Source organism: Mixophyes fleayi, chromosome 5 (genome assembly GCF_038048845.1).
Source record: "Mixophyes fleayi isolate aMixFle1 chromosome 5, aMixFle1.hap1, whole genome shotgun sequence".
NCBI lineage: Eukaryota > Metazoa > Chordata > Amphibia > Anura > Limnodynastidae > Mixophyes > Mixophyes fleayi.
This window is the reverse complement of record NC_134406.1, coordinates 24939062-24964285: the sequence shown is the minus strand read 5'-3', so window position 1 is coordinate 24964285 and position 25224 is coordinate 24939062. Positions and strand designations below refer to the sequence as shown.

General features: G+C 39.1%; 1 protein-coding gene across 1 annotated transcript in view; it reads right to left on the bottom strand.

Moving 5' to 3' along the window:
- Window positions 1–1219: 1219 nt before the first annotated feature.
- ZNF804B (zinc finger protein 804B) overlaps window positions 1220–25224 on the bottom strand; it is a 282831-nt gene continuing 258826 nt past the window's right edge. The window contains exons 3-4 of the mRNA XM_075211857.1: window positions 13123–13253; window positions 1220–4941 (exon numbers count right to left, since the gene is read on the bottom strand). Of these exons, the coding sequence (XP_075067958.1) occupies window positions 1461–4941; window positions 13123–13253 (3612 nt within the window). The 3' untranslated portion in view covers window positions 1220–1460. The remainder of the gene's footprint in view (window positions 4942–13122; window positions 13254–25224) is intronic.

The following is a 25224-nucleotide window of genomic DNA, read 5'->3' as shown; positions in this document are numbered from 1 at the left end:
TTTCTTATATAGCTACTTCAAGGAACTCTGCTAAGCAGTTTAATAATGTGGGGAGTTGTCAGGAGAACAGTAGGGAAGGAAAGACAACAATTTTTTTTAATGTGGTTTAATTTTAAAAATTGGTGATGATGATGATGATGATGATTTCAGGGATGATTTTCCTAGATGATGGAAATCCCCCTTATCAGTAAAATTATAGATCCCAAGCATTCTGGATAATTGAACCCATACATATACTACGTTTAATATTTTATTACTCATTTATTTACATAGCGAAGGAATATTCCGCCATGCATTACAATTGGAAACACACCCAGTTATAGAGCAAACTGGGCATTACCAAACAGACATGAGGTTAGAGGGCCCTGCTCACAAGCTTATACACTATAGGGAAATAAGTGTTTGAAACATGAGATTAAGTGGTGCAGATTGTAATAGGAAAAGGTGCTTAGTGGGGTTGTATGATCCCATCACACAGCAATGCTGGTCTGCGGGTCAGTAAATTGCTTGAGTATAGAAAGAGAATAAGCGCAAGTTTTGTGAAGGTGGTAATCTGGTAGAATAACCTACAGAGGTAAAGAGGATGGTATAGGGATTGTATAAACTTGCCTAAATAGGTGGATTTAAAGGCTTGGTGGGTAGGAGAAACTCTTGTTTTACAAGGGAGAGAATATCACTGAATGGGTGAAAATTATTGACATTTAAGATATTTGGTATTGACGTTTAATGGCTTGATAAAATGGTATCATAAACAAAAACTCCATTGAAAAGCTAAATTTAAAGTTGACATTCAACTTTTTGTACTGTAGTTTATGTAACCTGTTACAATTTGCGAACATTAGCCCGTTTTCCATTGTACTTGCTAGAACAACTGAAAAATGTATTCAATTAAAAAATAACGTTATCCTATCGGCAAAATATTTTTTATTAAACGTTAATACAAAAACGTAAATGTTTAAATCTTGAAAATAAGCTTACACCCGTCTGTGATGTCAATGATCGCCAGCTCATCACTATATATGTTTAATGCCAGGCTTTTAACATTACAGCCGGAAAATAAATTTTAAATTAACAACATAAAAGTAACAAAATAATGTTTGTAAGTGACAAATCGACAGAAATAATAAAATAAAATGTTTTGGGTAAAACCACAGAAACACCTGAGAAATAATTTTTACTTTCGTCTTGTAGGCAGATCAATTATTCTTTATTTTATTAAAAATAATTGCATTTTCATCATAATAAATTCACATCATATACCATATCAAATGGACAATCAAGAACAACAATAAACATAAATGATTAAACTCTTAAAACTAGATTACCATGGATTAAACTAGAAATTATCAGTGTAAAAAAAAAGCAAAAAGTAGTGGGAAAAAAATGAGAGAAAACAAACTAACAGAATCTAATCTTCAATATGTACTCGATTATGCCAGTACATTTCATTCTAGCAAATATTAATGAGGGTGACTATGTCCAGAATGGTGATGAAAATCGTGCCCTTGGAACAACGGGTGAATTAAAGGATGCAATTGTAATGTTGGGTGCATTCCTGTGTTGGAGTGAGGGGCAAAGAGTGTTGGGATAAGGGTTGCATGTGGGAGTGCTTGAATAGTCAGGTGGGCAGGGTGAATGGCTGTCGCAGAGACTAAATGCAGCGGATGCGCCAGTGGATGTCCAATGAGTTGGGCAGGTGCTGGAAAGAGCGTTGGTGTTAATGATGAAGACAGGGCTATAGGTGAAAACTGGGACTGGGGGAAAGGATTTAGATGTGGCAATGGAAAGTGGTTAACATGGGAATGCATGGAAGCTGTCACAGCATATTGCTGCATGAGAGCATGGTGGATGGTGGTGATAGAAGGATGGTGTTGGACCGATACGGGCTGAATAGTTTGTCCAGTTGAGAAAACAGCCGAGCCATTGCTGGGTAAAGCTTTAAAATGCTTTGTCAAGAGCTGCTTCTGCATATGTTGCTGTGCCTGCATTTGCAATAGTTTATACTTATCTACTTCATCTGGTGAGAATGTAATAGGTTGTTGTGCTAGAGGAGGAGAAATTGGTTTATGATGGAACCTTCGATTATTGTCTATTCTTCTAAAGTCCTGCATAGTACTGTCATAAAAGCATTTTATATTTCCTTCCGCGGGGCTTGATTTCATATTTACATGAGGCCGTCCCAGTCTTATTTGTTCTTCTTTGGTCTCGGGTGAATTGGTTCCACCTGCATGTCTTAGAGGGGGCAACGCACATGAGAAGTTATGGTGAGCTGGGTCAGGGCTTTGCATAAAAGGTTGTACTTCACCAATGAATTGTCCCGGTTGTCCCTCAACTGGAATTTCAGTTCTGCACTCTCTATTTATGTGAATCAAGTCTTTAAAAGGACAACTATCAGCAGATGTGGCAACAGTGACTTTATAGTCTGTGGAACCTTTGGATTCGTTACTGCTGATCACATCTTTTAAGGTGTGGGCCATATTATGGATATCTATGTTGTTGCTGCTAGTTAGCAGAGCCACTTTTTCATGATCTTTTGGAGAACATTGTATAGTAAAAGAATTCTCTGAGTGTTTATTAAATTCTTTACCACATTCCCTAGTATTGCAGTCCTCTTTTGCTGGCATTGTGGCCTGTTCGCCCTCTAAAAGCAATTCTGAAATCAATGTCTTTTTCTCATTAACTACTATTCGCTGTACTATCTTTTCTGAAGCACTGTTTCTATAGCTCACAGAAGGAGGCATTAGATCCCAGTGATGAAACTTATATGTGGACTCATTTGTATTACTATTGGTTGAACTTTCTGTTGTATGTGGACTTCTGGGGGAAGTGGATAGGTGAATTATTCCTTCCGGGGAAGCACTAGATTTGTCCATTCTTGACTTAACATTTGAGGAGTTTTCATTGCTGTTCTCTTGTATGGGATGTGATTGATCAACAAGAGAATCTGCTCCCAAGCCATCTTGTTTTATCCGAGACCGATGTTTGCTCCTGGCATATTTGCAACAAAGCCGATGTTCTAAATATTCATGTCTTGATATCTCACTAATCACTGTTTTGTGCTTTTGATTTTTGCATTTGCATTTTAACTTGTTGGCAATTTCCGAAATACAGTCGTTTTCAGAAGAAGAATCACTGTTGTGCTTTCCTGATAGGCAACTGTCACCTTTCAAAGAGGCTTCATGAGTTGGTGGCGGACTGCTAAGAATGTCTTCATGTCTGCATGTTGAACCACTGCTTGTCGAATAACTGGAAGAGGAGGTCTGTGAAAATAATGTTTTCTGGGATGTTTCAGAATTTGTATCACTATCAGAGTCTTCAACACCATCACTGTTTTCCCAAGACAATCTACTTTCATACCCTCTCTGGTCTTTACTCTCTTTACACTTCTTTGAGCTGAACCATTTATCCTTAAATACCAACTGGTCCTTTTGTAAAAACCTCTTTCTTTTCAATTCTTCTTTGGAATTTGTATTTTCTTTCACTTTGCTGTCATCAGATCTTTTACAGCTAATGGCGTGTCCGTGGGAAGATCTTTTGCGTTTTCTCGAATGGTGGCTTGCTCTAAGAGTGCAGTTCTGAGAATTATTGATATGGGTGGAAACCTGAGGTCTACTATCATGTAAATGATTGAACTTGACTTTATGGGTTAATTCCGTAGCTAAACGGTGACTGTTGCAAGAGTCCATTTCATTTCCTGCCAATTCCTCTAGTTGAGTCCTCTCTTTCTTTGGCTCTAACGATTGACTCTCCGTCTCATTCTCCAAGTCTTTCTCCGTATTGATACCTGAGGCTTTGTCCTCACATCTGTTTTTAGATGGATCATTACTCTCACCTATTCTTGTGTCTTTTTCATTCGTCTTTCTAATTGTATTTTTTTTAGAACATTTAAAATCAAAATATAATGGATTGCAGGCATAGGATATTGAAGGCTGAGTTTTAGTAAACATAAGTAGTTCTGTGGGCCACTGAAGAATAGTATTGCCATCTTTGCTCAAAACACTAAGAAAAGATAGTGTTTTGGATTTAGCATTGGTATTTGCAGACTCCCCTAACGAATGTTCTGGGCACTCAAGGCGGTTTTGAACGGGATCATTAGATGCTGCTGAATTCATTTCATCTGAATTTAAATGCAGCTCCTCTTTACCATTTTTTTGTGAAAGCAAATGCGATAAATGCTCGATTAATATTGCATCTGCAACCGTGTGCTTGTTGGAACAAGTCTCTTGCGTACAGCTCTGAGTCTGGCAACGGACCTCCGCCGGAGTCTCAGAAGCTTGCTCAGTCTCTGAAGTAACGTTTACTACTTTTTGACTCAGCTGATCTATGCTACTAGTGTCTGGAGAATGCATTTCAGTTGTTATGTTTGATTGGGCAATTTCGCTGCGTTCCTTTGTGTTTTCTTGACTGCTTCTGTCATCTTTAAACTTCTCTGCATTTGCCGGCGCATTGTCTGGCAGCGACATGTCTGTTTCATCTTGTTGAGACAGCACAGTGTTTTCTGTTACATTTTCATTTACGTGCACATAGTGTCTCGAGCTTACAGACGTTTGCTTGGCTTTATGGTGAAGTAATTGCCTGCATTCATTTACTTCTTCCACGCTTTCATTGAAAACGGATGCTGAAGAATCCAGCTTTAGTAATGCTTTCTTAGAAAAGCAGAATGAGACACTTGCCCTGTTGCTGACACTGCTGCTGTTCGGGAAAGGTACCTGTACTTGAGTCTGATTTTCCACAAAGCAGCAGCTGCTGTCGTTCAGCACCTCCCTGTTAAATAAAATGTCTGGTTTGTTCTCGGCAGTGCCGCTGCTGCTGGTGACCGCTTCTTCTTGGCACGTAGCTGTGCACCTCGAACTTGCCACCCTGTCATCTTTGTTTGCGAATAAATCTTCCTGTGGTCCTTTTAATCTGGGTGCTTTAAATAATGGCCCCTCATCTGCAACACTGGAAAATCAAACAAATACTACATTAATGACAAACATTGCATATAGGAAGATTCAGAATATATGAAAGGATGTGAGAACATATCCCACTAACTGTGTATTTCTCTACTTTTAATAGTAGATTTTCCTTTTTATTGAATATTTTGGTACTGATATCTTAGCTACTGCCTGTCAATATATAGGGGCAGATTCAATCCCCAGCATTGTTCTTTAGAACATCGCGGGCTGTGCACTATTAGCGTTGTTAGGGTAATAGCTACTTTATTACCTTTTTTATGGTCATTTCTTTGCTGATTTGCAAAAATTTGCATTGCAATTGCCGTAGTAAAGTAAATAATGCGTAGCCCACGTTATTCTAAAGAACAACACGGGGAATTGAATCTGCCCCATAGGCTCAGAGTGCATGGCAATAATCATAGCCAGAGCCTCATTCACAATGTAATTTATCACCCAGTTTATAAGCGGTGGAATTCAGATACACTGATCATAAGGTAGTTTTATCAAACCTTTTAAAAAAAGGAAAAGTGGAGGTGTTGCCCATAGCAACGAGTCAGGTTCTAGCTATCATTTGCTGGAATGTGCTTGATAAATAATAGCTAATATCTGATTGGTTGCATTTCTCCTTTTTAGAAGGTTTGATAAATTTACCCCCATTGTGTTTGCTACTGGTAAATCGCATGGTGACCTAGGGATCAATGATTTTAATACAATTGTCTTTATTGTGCTTTAAAGGGTGAATGGGGTGGTCATAGGAATCCATCATCCCTAAGTCACTGTGCTCATTACAAATGACAGAGACAAAACAAATTAAAAACATGATGGTACAGCTTATAAATTGTATACAAATATTAGTTTCAATGAGCCTCAATAAAATCAATCAAATCAAATACTGGTGAATAATTATCATATCATTATCAGTTTATCCTTTTAACCACAGATCAATGATGATGAACATTGATGTAGATTGACTTATTTTTCTTTATTGTACAGTTATAATTCATTGTTCCTGGTCAGAGATATAAACAAGCTGAAGATACTTTGTGATATTGATTAATGGCTAATTCCAAAACCCCTTCTCCAGGCAACTTTACACTGTACTTCTATCCATGTTATTTTACATATTTATGTGTTGTGAATTTATTATTTATATTGGATTTAGAAATAATAATACTAAATGACCACACACCAATCATTCAGAAGAAACATTCACACCTGCACAAGAAACACAAGCAAAGAGTGTATGCATTACACCAATCCATCACAAATTCTGTCCATAGTAGGTTAGATTATATGGTAGTTATATTAATTTACGTGCTGACATGTTCTGTATAATAGTACAGAGGTGCGCAACTTGTACGTCAGGATTTCAGAATGTGTCCTAGGTTGATTGAAAATATGGAGTACATTCTATTGGGAACCATCTATTTTGGGGTCCCAGAGCAATGAGACATTGACACATGGGGTTCCAAAATAAAGGTGCGCAGATAATTGGGGTCTAAAAAATATTATTGAGAGCCACTGTAGAGAACATAGTTACAGATACTGCCACAGAGGTGCGGCATCTGGTTCTAACACTGGCGCACCCACACACTAATTGGCCCCCAATAAACCAATTGCCCCCCACCTGCCTCGAGACTCATATTGCCCTTCTCATGGTATGGCAGTGTAATGACACTGTTAACAATGTTCGTTAACATTTCTGGCAGCCAGTGCATTGTTCGCCCTTCCTGCACGTGGCTGGTCAGGCTAACACTATATTTACTAAACTGCGGGTTTGAAAAAGTGGAGATGTTGCCTATAGCAACCAATCAGATTCTAGTAAGCATTTATTTAGTACATTCTACAAAATGATAGCTGGAATCCAATTGGTTGCTATAGGCAACCTTCGAGTAATGAAGAGACCCCCAAATTACTTGCTCTAAGGCCTCCACACATCTTAATCCTGCCCTGTACTATAGTATAGTCATATAATGAGCGACACATTTATCTCTGTTCTATTGCAAAAATATTACCAGGTATGGCTTCACATGATAAAAAAATCACACAAAGAAGAAAAAAACAAATAAAGTTTAAGAAAAACATCTGGCAAAACACAGTTGAGTAAAAGCAGGTAATTAGTGGCATTACAAGGGTCACCGTTATGAGCATTTATTCTTGATATGTGGTCTATGTAAAGTGATTAACTCTTCTATTATTATTACCTGCTTAATTATAGCTGTCAAGATGTGTTTGTTTATGAAGGGAAATTACACTTCATTCTGAAAAGTATATTTTTGGCTTTTGAAATGAGAAATGTAATTATAATGCAATGAAGTGATGCTACTTTCATATTTACCTGTATATAATTAACATACACTTGTCTCTTAATTACATCTCTTTCGAAGTGATAGTCAAGTAAATATAGTTTGAATTAATGGGAATTAATTATAAATGATGCATTTATACTTTTACTTTATACTTCCCTAAGTTACATTTAATACATGAAATATACCCTTTATTTTATTCTGTGACTTCTAAGGATTAAAGGTGTTGCTCTTAAATACCCAAAGTTCCAAATTATATACTCGATAGTCCTTCTCAATTGTAGCCAAACATTGGCTAATGTAAACCATGGGCCTTTGTCCTTCAGGATACTCTTGATGGGGAAATCCTCCTAGTCCATCATAGCATGCATCTACATGAAGGATTTATGGCTTGATAGGGTTCGCATAAGCCAGAATAGGAGCCTCCAACCTCCTTCAGTGTATTAAAGGTTACTTATCAAGCAGTATTTGGCACCAAATAGAGACTTAATAGTTAAAGAGGAGTCTCAGCTGTTTCAAGACTCCACCTTGAGCAATTTATGGAGTGGTTGGACTTATTTGGACTATTCTTCTGTAACTTGCCTGTAGTATCAACAGAAGTCAAGGAATTATCTTAACTTAGTCAGGATTGCAGAATGAGGTCAACTGATCACTGCCTCTACTTTGGCTAGATGAGTAGCTATTCCTTCTATGGAGACAATATGAGCCACTAATTGACAGATGTTCAGGCACATTTACATTTATGACTAAAAAGATTCAGCTCCTCTTCTTTCAAGCTATCAATGGCTCTAAGTTTCCTCTCTTCCTCATCTTCTAGCTTGGAGTCCATGCTCACATTAGATCGCCCAAAACACATTTCATTGAACATTGAATTGTAACTGAAGCTCCACATGTACCCTAGGTGATCTATGCATATTTAACAGTTCTAGTTCCTTGGAGACAGATTTTGGGTAATATAAGCCATAGGCTTCCCCCTTCAGGCATTGGGGTAAGGCAATGCCTTGATAAAGATTTATGAAATTGAAACGCGTTGGCAGGGGGCGGTTACGAACAAAGGTGCACTCACTTGGGAGTGTTTAGACGCGGTCCCGATATCAGCGGCATGTGGAAGTACTCAACCGGCTCCTGATCATATGAGAAGGAATAAAGACTATTTCTACGTGCCTGTAAATATCCTGAACGGGATAAGAGTCCAACCTCACAGAGGATGTGCACTGCTGTTGTTTTTATATGAGGAAAGAGAAAGTTCTGAATGTTTTTACTGCGCTACGTTTGTATTAAAATATTTTTATATTGGGATAATACACTATCGTTGGAATCTATTCCTTTCTTTTTGGTATTCATCGCAAGACTGCATACCAAGACGATGGACATAATCTGACAGGAGAAGTGCTTTAATATATCCCTAAGCTTATACGGCTATCTTGAGAGATCTCTTTCCTGTAAGTTTGTACCCTAAGGGGATTTCATTTATTTCACATGGTGTTCAATTAGTTATTAGGCCACACACATTAGGGCTCATCGGTATATGTAGCCCCCCTTATTTTTCATTCTAAAGATCACAGTATGATGTGGTTTTTTTTATTTGTGATTTTTATGTATAAAACCCATGCAATTACGGGGTGGAGCGTCTTTTTAAGATTGAACTTTTGGAGGAATAAGAGGTCATCTCCTCTATTTTGGACATTCAGAACTGTACAAGTGTTATTCCAAAGGAGGACAATCCACATAATTTGGGAATTGAGTATTATACATTGTGAAGTTATGGTATTTTAAGGTTCCTAATCTGCCCTATGAGTGCCGGACATCTCTCTTTTTTGCAAATTGCCAGCGCCGTGCCTATTTTCCATATTGTATATCATTGTTATTTTCTTCATACGTAGGTGGATTGTATGTAGGAATAATAGGAGGCAGCCGGCAAGTATTTGCGCAGACTCAGCCATATATTGTGTATTATATTGGGGTAAACTGGTAGAATCCGTGTGGACTGATAAATGCTGTTTTCCTTTGACCCTCTGGGCTTATGGAGACTTCATGTTAGCCCCAGGGTTAGCGTTAGGGTCCAAAAGCGAGAATCTGCAAGTCCATCTCTTGGCATCTTGAGCTTCCGATATCCGAGGCAGATTATACTAATCCGTTATAGTCCTTTTCTTAAGAATTGGACATATCTACCCTTTATTTTTGCATACACTTACAACTGGGGTATCAATAGGATTTGTAATCTGTAATCTGTGTACTCTAAATTCTTGCTTAAAGTTTAGAATTTATCTGTACTTCTGTGACTTTGGCTCCAGCAATATTGTGGCTCTACAATAATTCATAGTTAGCGTCATCATTATTTCACCCACTTTTGACTCCTCTTCCAATTGTTCGGTAAAACACACAGTGATTTATAACATCCCTCAATAGCTGAGGCTTTGTCAGCATTTATATAACAGCGATGTAGAGTGTCACAACAGCCAAAGATTTTATTAATCATATCAGCACAGATAATGTGGTAAAATCAATCACAGTATATTGTGGTTTGCCACCCTCAGATAAGGCCTACTGATAAACCTTCTTAGTAATTGAATGGCATTATGTCTGCAAATATATACTACAATCTCAGTAGTACCTCCAGATCATAATAGTAATGTCCGGGACTCCAGAATTTCAGGTAGTTCTCCGACACTAGCGGGAGAGTGGGTCACCTCCAAGATTCTGCCTCACCTTCTTGTAGAGAGGACGGGGAAGAGCTTTGATTATGCGGATCCTGATGACACGACTTGCATCATCATAACCCCGCCTCCCACTTCTCTATGAATCAATTGAGTTATTGCATGGCAGCAGGCTGGGGTATGATAATGTGAATTGTATCGTTACATCCCCCGCACTCGTTCTTTCAACCTCCCCTTCCGTGTGCAAGATGTGAGGAGTGGCCCTATCTGTGTGGTAACTAATGGGTCATTTTATCAACCCTTCTTAAAAGGAAAAGCGGAGGTGTTGCTCATAGAATTCTAGAAAATAATTAGCTAGAATCTAGCCAGAATTGTTGCTATGGGCAACACATCCACATTTCCTTTTTAAAAGGTTTAATAAATTTACCCATAAGATTTCTTACCCTCCTCTAAATTGGAGAGTTAGGATAAATCTAATTCCACCCACAGCAGAGAAGCTGAACACATTCCTCTACAGAGACAATGATCTATCTACAGAGAAATGGTGAAAGAAGCAGACATGTAATAGAATACCAGCTGTACTCAGAAGATCTGTAATAACATAGAATAATAATACACCATAAATATGAGAAGATGGGAGAGGTGAGGATGTTCCTTGCTGAGTCAATTTTGTGGAGCTAGTTAGGATTCATTTTGCTGAGTGAGATTAATGACGTGAGATAATGCGATTTAGAGGGTATATTTTTAGGGGTGCTCCTATGCTGAGGACTCACAGCTATTTCCGCTCCACAAAACTTCTAGTTTTAATGGGATGCATTGTGCACCTTTCAGTTCAGATGCACATTTCTAGGCGCTCTTTGTCCAATCTGTAAAAAAGCTTCAAACACACACAAGTACATATCTAATGAACACAGTTTCTGTGTCCCCTCACTCTCACGATTAATTTAAGCCATACACGAGGCTAAATGGAGAAGTATTTTAGGGGAAAGGCAGGCAAGTTTAATATTCATAGACTCTGCATTCTATGCAAAAGCACCGACTAATGACATCAGGAGGTTTAATACCACAAGAGCTGCCGGTAACCTGCATGAGAAGCAGCCACATTACAGAGACCACTGGCAGCCACACTGAACAGGGAACCCTACAGCTACAGAGCCTGAGACCCCTAAAACTATACACAGGTGTCTCTGCAGGGAAAAGACACTGGGGGTGAGCAGGGCATATAGAACAATGGTTAATATACAGGGGAGAGAAGAGCATATGCAGCAGTAGTAGAGCTGACAGGAGAGTAAAAGGGATTAATACAAGGAGAAGAGCAGGAGGGGGTTAACACATAGGTGAAAAGTAGACAGTAGAGGGGAGAGGGGTACAGCAGACGATTAACCATACTTGCCATACTTGCCAGCATTGAGTTTTTGTACTCCGGGAGAGGGGCGTGGTGGGAGGACGAGAGGGGAGAGGGGGCGCTGGTCATGGCGAACTGCGTCATTTTGGCTCCCATCCTGCCTACTTTACTAGGAAGTGGGCTGGATGCGGGAGAATCACCTGCTCGTCTGGGAGACCTACATCGGAATTCAAGAGTCTCCCAGACATTCCAGGAGAGTTGGGCTTGTATGCGGTTAACACAGAGGAAGAGGAAATTTCAGAGCACAGCTGAGGGATAAGCCAGGGACAGCAAACGGGAAAAAGAAAAGAGGAGAGCTGAAGAGAACAGCAGAGGGGTTTACTCAATGGTTAGATAAGAAAGAGTGCAGAATGGGGAGAACGGAGATGACATGATCAGAAGTACATCAGTGGAGCGGACAACTGATAGTGGAGGTAACACACTGGCTAACTAGCATGTCTATGGACTTAAAGTTACGGAGGATATTTTCCTGGTTGTCTGCATATTGCTCACGGCTGTACACTACCTGTATGTAGCTGCAGACAGTGAGTAGATGGAGGAGCAGCATGAAGGAGGAACGGGTCCTAAGACCATAGTCAATCATAAGTTTAAGAGAGGTGTGAGGTAAGTGTATTTAATAGCTCCTATCCAAGAGCAGGGCAAATGCAGGATTTGTAGAGGGGGGTTTCCACACCACGCCGCCAGTGGGCATGACCAGCATGCATGGGGGCGTGGCTATAATTTTAAACAGTGCTTGGCTGCTCCCCAACTCTTCCTATCCCCATCATATACATGGGCAATGCTGCCTGCACTACTGTTAGGGGCACACAGCTCTCCTTTTTCAAGCAGTGCTGTGTGAAGCAGGAGCAGGGTCCAGCCACCTCAATTATAGAGTGCCCCAGACTTGGAGGGGGGTTTCCAGGCACTAGGAAACCTTTGCCTATGAAGAGGTGACAGCTACTTGTCATCTCTGAAACAGTCACTGAGCACCATTATGACTCAAGGGATTACAATCTCTACAAGATCACATACCCATAATGTTTCATTTATCCAGGAGGACAATTTAACCCTATTCCTCATCATCATCATCATCATCACCATTGATTTATATAGCGCCACTGATTCCGCAGCGCTGTACAGAGAACTCACTCACATCAGTCCCTCCCCCAGAGCTTACAGTCTAAGTTCCCTAACATACACACAGACATACACACAGACAGAGAGGGAGAGACTAGGGTCAATTTTGTTAGCAGCCAATTAACCTACCAGTATGTTTTGGGAGTGTGGGAGGAAACCGGAGCACCTGGAGGAAACCCACGCAAACACGGGGAGAACATACAAACTCCACACAGATAAGGCCATGGTTGGGAATTGAACTCATGACCCCAGTGCTGTGGGGCAGAAGTGCTAACCACTGAGCCACCGTGCATATTAACCACATGTTTCCCCTATCACTGAAGTTGTAAGCTGTGGCTAACGTCAAGTGTGGCACAGGCCGGAGGCAGAATTTACATTAATGGCATTAAGAGAGTTACATTTCCATTGGTAGTAGAATAACATCTAATATATTTAGAACTTTGAAGACACTATTTCTATAATCTCTACCCAGCCTCTCCCCATTTTTTTATAGCGTTTGTGAATGCAGCTTTAATTGCAAAGGATAAATTGAGCTAAATCATGTTATGTCACTTAGTCTGTATGAAAATTACTTGTGACATAACTTAATTATCCCATAAGTGCAAGAAAAAAAAATGTACAAAAAAGCTGCAATCAAGCGACATTGTTTTATAGAGCTTTCAGCAGCATCGTATTCAAAGCCTCCTGATTTGAAAGCTCACCAGTCTGGCTGCTTGCGTAGCTCTGCGAGCTGATGGAGCCGCTTGAGTGCTTTTTCCTGCTTTTTTTCATCTTTCCAAGACTTTGAAGCCACATTTCGAGCAAATTCTCTTTGTTTCAGTTCTTTTAATCTCTAAGAAAAAAAAGACATATTACATTTTGTTAGTTGTACATTGCGATGTGTTATTGCCTTTTTCATGTTTAAATTATTAAGCCTGTTTTAGAAATGTTTAATTTTTTTCTCTACTATATATTTTTTTAGAACTTACCCACAAAATATAGACAGAAGATATTAGAGGCACGCAATTAGAAAAATATAGTTCAGGATAAATACAGGCTTGCAGAAACCTAAATACATACACATACACCAGGAAAAGACTTTAGGGGGTAAATGTATTAAGCTCCGATTTCTGCATCGACGAGTTTGACATCTAAATTTAAAACGGCAATGTCTTTAAGGGCAAAACTTGCCCTTTAAGACATTGCCGTTTTAAATTTTACCTAGAGAATTGATGTGCTTCCAATTCCTAATACAATATAATTTATAGAACAGTAGGAGCGCAAAATACTTTCTTTTCAGTACTTATCAACCAATCAACAGAATATTAAAAAAGTTTTATTAAAAACAAAAAAAATCAAATAAACCATATTAAAGAACATTATTATGAAATCTGGGGATAAATGTATCATACTCTGGTTTGTACAAGTGGCCGGAAATCGGCGAGATGACAGCTAAAATTTAAAGTTTCCCTTTACAAGGCAGCGCCGCTTTAAATTTTAGCTGTCATCTCGCCGATTTCCGGCGACTTGTACAAACCGGAGTATGATACATTTACCCCCTGGAGTTAAAACATATAACATAAATAGACAAAGCAGCTTATAAGTCTGTTTTGTGTCTAATAAATATTTGATATTTTCCTTTATTTTGTCCTTATCAGGTACCTGGTTATCAAATTCTTACAATACATACGATCATTGGTGGTGCACAGTACAACTTATTACTGCGATATTGAAAATGTAGTTTTTATACAGAATCTTCCACAAACTTTTCAGTGATCAGCTGTAAACAAATGTTTGTACTGCATAGGTGTTAAAACCCACGCCTTTCAAAGATAAATCCGGGACCTTGGTTTTATCCGGGTCCTTCTGATGTCCAATACCAATGAGCCACTATTAATCACGAGTCCTGAATTACCTGCAATCAGCTGATTACCCAGCAGGCGGGCATCTGTAATTGTCAAACACACCACATAACGAAATATCTGTTTGTTTCCAGATAGTCTCTGGGCACTTCAGTATTCAAATTGTTAGTCCATTTGGAACAGAAAGTGGGTAGATAGTAGCAGCACTTTAGTTTAGACGTCCATCAATCAGTTAGTGAAGTATTTCCAGATTCCAATTTGTCATAAAATTTGTTGATAAAACAATCTGACCAGTTTCTCCACAATGAATTGTGGCTTCTTCAGAGATAGCAATCATCATGCAGAGCTTTACTTATAAACCTTTTTGCACCAATCAGGAATCATAAAATAATATGACATCTGAAAACACCTGAGAGCTACTATCAGTTAATCCAGGGGGTAAATGTATCAAGCTGAGAGATTTCCAACGGGGTTTGAAAAGTGGAGATGTTGCCTATAGCAACCAATCAGATTCTAGCTGTCATTTTGTAGAATGTACTACATAAATGATAGCTATAATCTGATTGGCTTTTCAAAGCCGCCGGAGAACTCTCAGCTTGATACATTTACCCCCTGGTGTCTGTTTAGTGGTATCAGGGTGGCTATGTGAATTACCCTCTTTTTCACAAACAAACTTTCTTAATCATTTATACATTAATTCCTAAATATTTATTAATCAGATATAAAACAATTTATAATACAAATTCGTAATAAATAAATATATGGCTAAACAACAATGCAACCATGCAACAATGCAGTGGAAGGACCAGCAACTTCTGCCCTCTCCTCTTTCTGCCCTCGTTAGCATTAGTATCTTTCTCTTTTCCCTCTACAATCTCCATCTGTTATCCCTCTTAATATCCTCTCTCCTTTTGTCTACCTCTATCTTCTATAAGTCTACTAATTAAAATGAGTAAAGCCCTATCTCTGGCAAAAATGTGTATTAATAAGGATCTTGATGGTCCGTGTACCAGCACAATCCTTCTTCTTCTTCTATCGCTATCTCAGGATGGGGATTACTTTGTTACTTTGCCCAAGTCCAGACTTAACGTTGCACTGTGCATGCGTGAGCAAGGTCACTTGTGCATATCCCTGGATAATGGCCTGGCAAGGACCTAAGTAAGTATCACTCAACTGCCCCGGAGATATTTTGTAAGTAAATTGTGGGTAAGTGCCTCACAGCACTGGGGTCATGAGTTCAATTCCCGACCATGGCCCTATCTGTGTGGAGTTTGTATGTTCTCCCCGTGTTTGCGTGGGTTTCTTCCAGGTGCTCCAGTTTCCTCCCACACTCCAAAAACATACTAGTAGGTTAATTGGCTGCTAACAAAATTGATCCTAGTCTTTGTGTCTGTCTGTGTGTGTGTGTGTGTGTGTGTGTTAGGGAATTTAGACTGTAAGCCCCAATGGGGCAGGGACTGATGTGAGTAAGTTCTCTGTACACTGCTGCGGAATCAGTGGCACTATATAAATAAATGATGATGATGGTAATAATTTATTGTATATCTCTGTGATAAACAGAGATATAAAATCAGTCTTGTCGCCTCAGATTTATCTATATAGGGGCACCTCTCTATCTCCCCTTTAGGAGCTGATATGTTAAAGACCAAAAAGCCTCATTGCCGGCAAAAACAAGCGTTCTCTTACTTCACCGTTTACATGAAAGGGTTACAGTCGGGGATAACTCTGCTATCGCTAATGTTTGCCTGCGCCATCTTTAAATGACAGTGGCTTCCCCATGCCTCTACATGAGGAAGGCTATATAACAAGTATCACGGCAGAACTCGCACTAACACTACAGCTCTTAAGCAGATAACAGATGAAAATTATTTTTCATTGTTTAAAGGTTATTTATTTCTCTAATATATATATATATATATTTTTAGTGGAACTGAAAGCCCAATCAGGGTTTCACTGCCGATACGTTGTCTTCCGTGCATGACCAGAAGAGCAGAGCAGAGCGGAGTTCTCCGGAGCGGATAGACCAGCAACTTCTCCCCTCTCACCCCCCAAATTTTGCTATAGGGCCTGATGATTGTGCGTTTCACCCCTGAATTGGAGGTGTGCGGTGATGTTAGCGGATAGACCAACATGGCTGCTGCCACCAACTATTCAGTGCTGCTTTCAACTTCATTTGGTGCCAAGTTTCGATGCGATGAAAAACTCACCCGCATATACAAAGGACCCAAACTCTGCAACGCAATGAAGAGACACACTGATATATGCAGCATGTAAACTTAGTCTTCCACTAGGATTGAATGATTGGAGAGTGCAAGGAATTGATGTGATTTCATTGCATTTTTTGAGCAGCTGACAGCAACTGAACCCTGCAGCAAGTGAGGGTGCAAGAAGCACTTCATAGATACTAGTTCCAACTTCTCCCTTGCTTTCAGATCGGACCCTCTGCCAATCAGGATTGTAATACTGTAGTCATACTTGCCTACTCTCCCAGAACCCTCCCTGTTCTTGATTACGCGCATCTCAGTCTTGCGCAGTAGAGGACGAGGCCATGAAGGTGGGATTCATGGCATCACACCTCACCTGGACCTTCTGTCACGGAATATCCACAGGGGAGCTACAAAACATTGTCAGGTATAGTCCTTTAGACCGGTGTTACTGTACTCCAGTCCTCGCCCACCACACAACAATGTTTTTAGGATTTCTTACAGGTGACTTGTACTTCAAGAATCTTCTTCTCTATGACAATCTTTCGACCATTGCAACTCTTACACCGGTCTTTTGGATTAATTCTCTCCCCCTGACCTGTTTCCACAGACAGAAATCCTCAAATCATGATCTGCTGGGGGTGCATGACTGGAGATAAGAAACACTGCCTTAAACCCATTTAGTATCTTCTGGTCTGAAAAATATGATATATGTATTTAATACATTTGACAAGCATTTCCAAGATCCAGGTACAAGATTCAAGGTTGTGTATTTAATAGAGTAATGTCATCATGTATCCGCTGCTATTAAAGATAAGCAAAACATTTCAGCAAAATTTGAGTTTTTAGTAATATCATCCTTTTCTGGCCGATGAATCAGATCAGGAAGCTTAACCTGAACGGAAGAATTTTTCTTCAGGACAAAATTGTCTAAAATGCAACTAAAACACAATTAAAAAACAAACAATTATTTTTAGCAAATAACAACTTGAAAATAAGTTTAATCTATTTTTATCAGTTGACAGAAAATATAATGTGGTGAAAAAGGTAACTAATGTATTCAACATGTTAATTACATTGAGTTTGGTCTTTTTCTGTTCACAATCACATGAGAACATTTCTGGTGGTATATATGAAGCGTCACACGTTGGGAAATGCCAAATTGTCTGTAAAACAAATTGTAGTGTGTATGGGTGCCTTACGTCTGTAAATAGCTACATAGCCAATCTCTACTGTATGTATTCAAAATTAGATGTGATTTATTATTATTTATTTATTTATTATTACTATTATTATTATTTCATATAAAAAATATAATATAGAACACATTGGAATATATTGCATATAGCCAAATGTGACAAAATACATTTAAAAATGAACAAAAAAACATGTTTTGTTTAGGCATGACAATTGAGACTAAATTATATATAATCTTATGTGCCAGGCACGGGAAGCCTGTAGCATGCTTTTGTAAGATAATCAATTTAAGGAAAGTTTTTTAAGAAACCCACATGACATTGCAAAGAAATATGTCTAAAATTTAAAAGCTATAATCATTAACAGACCATGTCAAAACCAGCTATTTTGCATATTTAGTAAACATTCAATACAATAGCTTGAAAATTCAGTTGTTATATTTAAATGTATAACATACTAACAATAAGAAACTACACACATCAAAGTTAGATATGTAATGTGTTTAGGTGTACATTTATTTACTAGTACAAATCATTAAATGTACAAATTACTATGTGGCACTGTTATAATTAACATGCCACACCTAAAACAACAGTTTTTTAAAAGGTAAAACTGGAATATTGAACCCCCTAGTAAAATTATAAGGAGGTGCTTTCATACGAGGTGCAGAAATTTGTGGCATCTAAATATTTATATAAAGTATATTAAATGAATGGCGACTTATATACACAAGTGTTACTGTTGACTACCGAACACAGAACAAACATACAGCCCTTACTAAGCAACAATCATATATATAGGTGGTGGTACACTTCACAAGTTTTAAATTAAGAAATATGTTTCTTAACACACAGACATAGACTAAAACAGTGGAGGATTCAATTAATTGCGTTACTGATCGCAAGTGAAAATCATAGTTGCCTACTCTCCGGAATGTCCAGGAGACTCCCGAAATTCTGGGAGTTCTCCTGGAATTCTGGCAGAGCAGGGCAGCCTCCCGCATTCTGCCCACTTCCTGGCCACTCCCCCTGCTGCAATAGGCCAAACACGCTGTGGTTTTGCACAGGGGGCTAGGACTAATGACGCGATTCGCAATGCCACGCCCCCAGGACACGGCAGTGAGATCTCCCCTCCTGGAGGGGAGATCTCAAATGTAAGCAAGTATGCTGAAAATAGGGCTTTTAGCCACAAATTTTTGCTTGCAACTCCAAGCATTATTAAAAACAAAAAGTAGAGCAAAATAACCTAATAAACCCCAAAATAGGAATCCTCAGGGTAACACAGAGTCATGTAGTTTACTTTCATAGTTAACATCTGACATTACCCTGCATCTCTGTTAAGCAGTATACCCTCTCACCTCCATTACAAACAGCTGAAGCACCTCAATCAACTCAAGAACAGTGGTCTGGCTGATGGTATCTTATGCAGGTCAAAAAACTGAGGCATAGTAGTTGCTGTGAAAGGATTGGCCCTGTCCATTTTTATGAATCAACCAATCAGGGGAGGGTTGGCAAATTTTAGCCCGCGGGGCAAGACTCATCTCAGCATCCTATTTTAAAGGAAAAAATGCAGGTGGCCCGGTGACTCAGCACAAGGTAGCCCATTATGGGATTGGCCCGGGGGCCAGATGCCCCCTTGCCCCCCAGCCTGACCCTGCAACCAATCCACTTTACATTTTTGCCCAACAGGTGATAAACCCTCCGTATCTGATCTGGAAACTGCATCTGATGTGTGGTGGTTTTTAAAACACATGCAAAACCTCAGTAAATTTCCCATTAACCAATGTTGACTGGTCTCCTGGTAGTTGTAGTTTCAACTGTTCATCAGCTATTTATATAGCGCCACTAATTCCACAGCGCTGTGCAGAGAACTTATTCACATCAGTCCCTGCCCCATTGGAGCTTACAGTCTAAATTCCCTAACACACACACACACACACACACAGACAAACAAGGATCAATTTGTTAGCAGCCAATTAATCTACCAGTATGTTTTTGGAGTGTGGGAGGAAACCAGAGCACCTGGAGGAAACCCATGGAAACAAGGGGAGAACATACAAACTCCTCACAGATAAGGCCATGGTCTGGAATTGAACTCATAACCCTAGTGCTGTAAGGCAGAAGTGCTAACCACTGAGCCACCGTGCTGCCCATAAATATAGGTTTTCCTTAATTCACTGTTATGTTTTATTAATAATTATATAGTTTGCAATAAAATTAATGTATCTAATAAAACTTACAAATATTTCTTCCTTGTCCTATTAATATTTCTTTGAGTATTGATTAAAGTGCAACTTACACAATATTCTTTACCTTTCTTACTTTCAGTTATGAATCACTTTATAATAGTCATTTATAAATCACAACATACACTGGAGCACAATACATTTGAGCAAATGCATCTAATTGCTGCGTGAACAGCAAGGAAATTTCCCCTCGTAAAGGAACTCTGTACAAACCTTTGCAGGTCCTGCTGTAAATGTGCATAGTGGAAAATGTAAAAGAAAAATAACTCTTTAAAGTCCTCCTACAATATTTTTAGGGCCACCCCCTTCAATAGTTTAAACTTTTTCACATTTCTCCCAAATTACTGCTTGGTTTAACCTCCTTCATTTCTTAAGTTAATTGTGATTGAGGGGCAGTCTGATTGCTTATGTAACATGGGTCACTTTTGTGTGTTTAAATGTGTTCATACTCATTTAAATAAACTTAAATAAAATAAAAACTTAACAAAATACTAAACTAAATAAAAACTTAAATACATTTGTATGCTGGTGCCCACCCTCTAAAAGGGAAACTCTGAATTGCCCTTCTGCTCCCAATAGAGGATGCTACCACAATGAACCCCAAAAACAAATGTGTTCCCCTACTAAAATTATTTCAGACTCCCGGGAGAGCAGGCTATCTTCCTGGCTCCTGGTTAGTAATGATAGTTAAGTGGCGGGGGGTGGGGCTTATGATGCAAATCATGCATCGTCGTGGTCACTCCCCCAGATGTAATAGGCTATCAATGGTAATGACCGATTAGGGGGCAGAGCCTAATGATGCATTCCGCAAAGCCCCGCCCCAACACGCCCACTTCCCCTCGGAGGCTGACTTGCCAAAGTTGGCGAGTATGTAGTTATGTGACATCACAAAAAGCCTATTGCTCTCTGGGCCCACAGTTTTGACACTAAACACCCTTAAAGCTTTTACTGTACCATAAAAATAACAGGAAATGAAGCATCAAAATATGTCTGAGAAATAGAGTATACAGGGCTTCATTTTAATGAAATAAGTTTCATATTCAGCAGCAAGCCTATACTTATTATATTACAGTTTGCTTTTTAAATTACTTTGCTGCAAAATCCTTGAGAACGACAATGGTTCAATGAATTCCAATATCGCTTGTACAGGATGTTTATTCAGCAATTAATTTGAGTGTCATGGATCAAATCTGTCATGTTTTAGTGGAATATGTTCAAGCCGTGTATTATACGTGTTTGATAAATATCTTTTATTTCAATAACGTACTGGAATTTTCTCAGTGGCGTTTAGTTATTGTACTGAAGATTTTAGTCATCCAAGCAAGTTGTGTGGAGACTCTGGCAATTTATCAGTGATTTGTAAAGATTCACAGGAAATATCCCTCTCTATATGATCCCTACTCGAACTCCGCTCCATCAAGCACCTATAAATGGCAGCTAATGAAAAATAAATAAATCTTATACCAGCTTTATTACAGTAAAATAATACTTTAACTTCAGCATTCTTTAACATTTCAAAAGGAAAGGAGATTTTAAGAGTCTGTCACACTCTCATCATAACCGGATTTATAATTACATTTCTGACAAAGAAAGATGCTGTTATTTGTAAGAAATACTGACAGGATAAATTCTATTGTTTCCATAATGGTAAATAAAGTAACTCAAGTCAATTGAAAACATTTTTAAATATTTAAAATATTTCAATTATGCGTGAACATGAGTTTGGGTGTAAGTAATGGTATTTAAAATTATTTGACAATAATGATTTAATAACAGATATGCATAGAAGTTATTCAGGGTTAAAAGTCTAATTACCTGTATATTTATTATTATTATTATCCTTTATTTGTTGGGCGCCACAGGGTTTCCGCAGCGCCGTACACAGTACAAACAGTAGACTATACAGGGTGACAAGGTACAGAACAATAAACACAAAGTACCAATGCTTCAGGAACTCCAGGAAGACATATGGAGTAAAGACAGAGCAGAAGAACCGGTATGGAGACAGGAGGGGAGGGGGGGCCCTGCTCATAAGAGCTTACATCCTAAGGGCGGGTGAAACAAAAACAGGCACGAAAGGGAGCCAGTGAAGCAGGGGGAGAGAAGAGAGGGGCCAGGGGAGAGAGGGAAAACGAAAAGAGTGGATGAGGGTTAGGTGGCTGGTTGGTAGGCTTTAAGGAACAGGTGGGTTTTAAGTGCCCGTTTGAAGGAGCACAGGTTGGGAGAGAGACGGATGGAACGAGGGAGGTCATTCCAGTGTAGGGGGGCAGCTCGGGAGAAGTCTTGGATTCTAGAGTGGGAAGAGGTGATCAGAGTGGAGAAGAGGCGACGGTCATTGGCCGAGCGCAGGGAGCGGACCGGAGTGTAGGTGGTGAGGAGGTTAGAGATATAGGGGGCAGTAGGGCAGTAGACTGGCAGAGAGCTTTATAAGGGGTGGTGAGGAGTTTAAAAAAAAGGATCCTGTAGGGGAAGGGGAGCCAGTGAAGGGCGTGGTAGAGAGGGGAGGTTGAGGAGAAGCGGCGTGAGAGAAAGATGAGTCGAGCAGCCGCATTGAGAACGGAGCGGGGTTGGGCAAGATGGGAGAGGGGGAGACCAGTGAGCAGAAGGTTGCAGGAATCGAGGTTGCAGTAATTTATTAATTTGTGGGAAGGAGTTTGCTTGCTCATCTGAGTTAAAATAAAATAACATTAATGAACAATGTTACACATGACTAAATTAGCATGACAAATTAGAAAGCTAGCATTGCATTACTAAGGCTGGGTGTACTCTACAGAAAATTTCTCCCGAAACGACATCTTTATCGATTTTACCAACAACAGGAAAAAAAAAAGTCCTGATCAGCAGGCGATTCATGTGTACACACTATACACGTTTTACACAATTACCTTCAGATCTGTCATAACCATCAGCTGAAAAGATGGTGACTCTGCACACTCCATGGAGATCTATGGACACTGCCGGTCTGAGTGCTTACACACTGCAGGATTGGAACAACATCGTTCCACCATTGAACAAGATTTTTAGTCTGATTTAAAAATCAAACGATACAATGTGCTTTGGAAAGTTAATCGTTCATCGTTGGCTGGTATGCTGCCCATTTTTAATTGATTTATTTACATGGCTATAGGCTTTTCATTTATTTATTTATTTTTACTTTAAATAAGACTGGTCCTGTGAAATGACTAATGACCCTGAGGTCAGATAATTTATGGGGTTGTTTTTTTTATTTTCGAATCCATGTGAAATTCACTGTAATATTTGACTTTATAATTAACTTTTATATTTTACTTTAGAGCTGCAGTCACAGCAGAGAGAATTCCCAGGGCTTCATACAACCCTTCTATGTTATAGGGAAATTGTATGTAGTAGTAAAGCTGCAAATAATTGTCTTCTGTGCCGTATTTCTTCAAAACATCGACATTTGTTCCAAAATTGCAGCAAGGTGAGATGTGAAAGCAGCCTTGTACCCTTATGCTCTCCATCAAGAAAAGCTGTTTATTTACTAGCTGTAACTCATAGACATGTCTTACCCCTTCCGTGTCCCTCTCTCAAATGGCGCTAGATCGCCGTGGAGGGCGGTATTTATAGATTCCAAAACTTGTGAGATCCGAGATCCGATGACGTTTTGCCTCGTTTTCGATTCCGAAAAATCGCCAAATTACAGAGCCGACTACAGCCATGTCTTAGCAAATATAGAAGAGCACAAGTTTAACACTGTAAAACTAACCGTAATAATTAGAGAGTAGCAACCATGTTTACAGACAGATCTTTGTCCAGGCTGAACAGAGAAACAACTAAGAGATATGGTTACAAGTCATTTACTATGTGTGTTGCTTGCCTGATCATAGGGGTATTAAAGCGGACCTGTCATCTACAATCAGAGGAGGCATCAATTTTGTTGGCTGAACTAGTATACAGTCTATAAATTGTCCAGGAACCAGATACATAACCTCATATTCTAGACATCTAGGTGGGTCTTCCCCTGACATTAAACCTAGTGGCTGTATTTGACAGAGATAAGTCTGGGGAAACATGAAGGAGATGGGCATTCTCGGCAGAAGCATGTGATTGGTTAGTCTTGGCCCTCTTTAATGCCAGGTTAATGTCGAACTGTAGTCCAATGCCTTTAAGAGGATGGGACTTTTTAACGCCACCAATGTAGAAGGTTTTCTAAGCCCCTACTCTCCTGAAATCTTCTATGCGCTATATTGTATGACATGTAATACCAACAGGAATTTTAGCATTAAAGGGTACTACTCAAAAATAATGTTACCTAATGAGACTCAAACCCTGCACCAATTGTTTCCATGGTAACATATGTTGCTAAGGAGCTTCAGTCATTAGCAACCTCTCTGTGAAATGGTAGCAATGGGGTGTTTCTGAGTTTTAAGCAGGTGGTTTCAGGCGCATTTGCAATTTGCCATTCTAGTAAATTGTAGCACCCATCATTATGATTTTATTTAGGCAACATTAGAGTGGATTAACCATTTAAGTAAACATGTATAGCAAGTAAGTAGCCCTTTAGGAAGAGTTTATCTTAAATTAGTTAAATTAGTTACTTTAAATTCTCAGTAAGCCATAACTATATATTTCCTGTCCTCCCTGTAGCTAAATTAAAGTACTGTACCATGGAAAAAGCAAGAAGACTAATAATACAGTACAATATTCTTTAAAAAAAAGTAAAGACTAAAGAGAATTCAAAATGTCCTTATCATTGTGCTCTATTCTATGTTTTGTCTGAACAGTTCTTGAATTCTTATTAGAAACGTTTGATAATGTATCTTGAATTGCTGGTTTAATGCAATGTAAAACAATTGTCTGCTTAACAATGGACCAACATTAACAACGATGAAATTAAGTGTCCCATGGGTTTCAATTTAAAAAAGGTTAAATAGGCCATTTACATATTAATTAGCCTTAAGTCTTAAGAGCGCTGAATGCAATTTCATCGCATTTAACAGTTAATGACAAATTTGGCTTATCTAACCGTTTAATTTAAAGGGAGCACTCGACATTATTTGTTTCAGCTTTCATAAGTGCTAATGATTACAGGAATCTCATTATTGCAAACAACATGCTCTTCCCGACGAAGACATATAATAATTTATTTGCTCAGCGCTAAATTTTTTAACAAGGTTTGCAGCCATGTTTTGAGCAGCAGGTGTAAGCTTTTCTCAGTACAACAGATTGGGCCCCATAGACTAGTGGGTTGACTATAAACTGTTGTATCAATTGACATTTAAATCTGGAGTGTGCTGCCTGAAGACACAAATACTCACCGAGCTGTGTTCAGTGGCATTTGACAATCCAATTTTT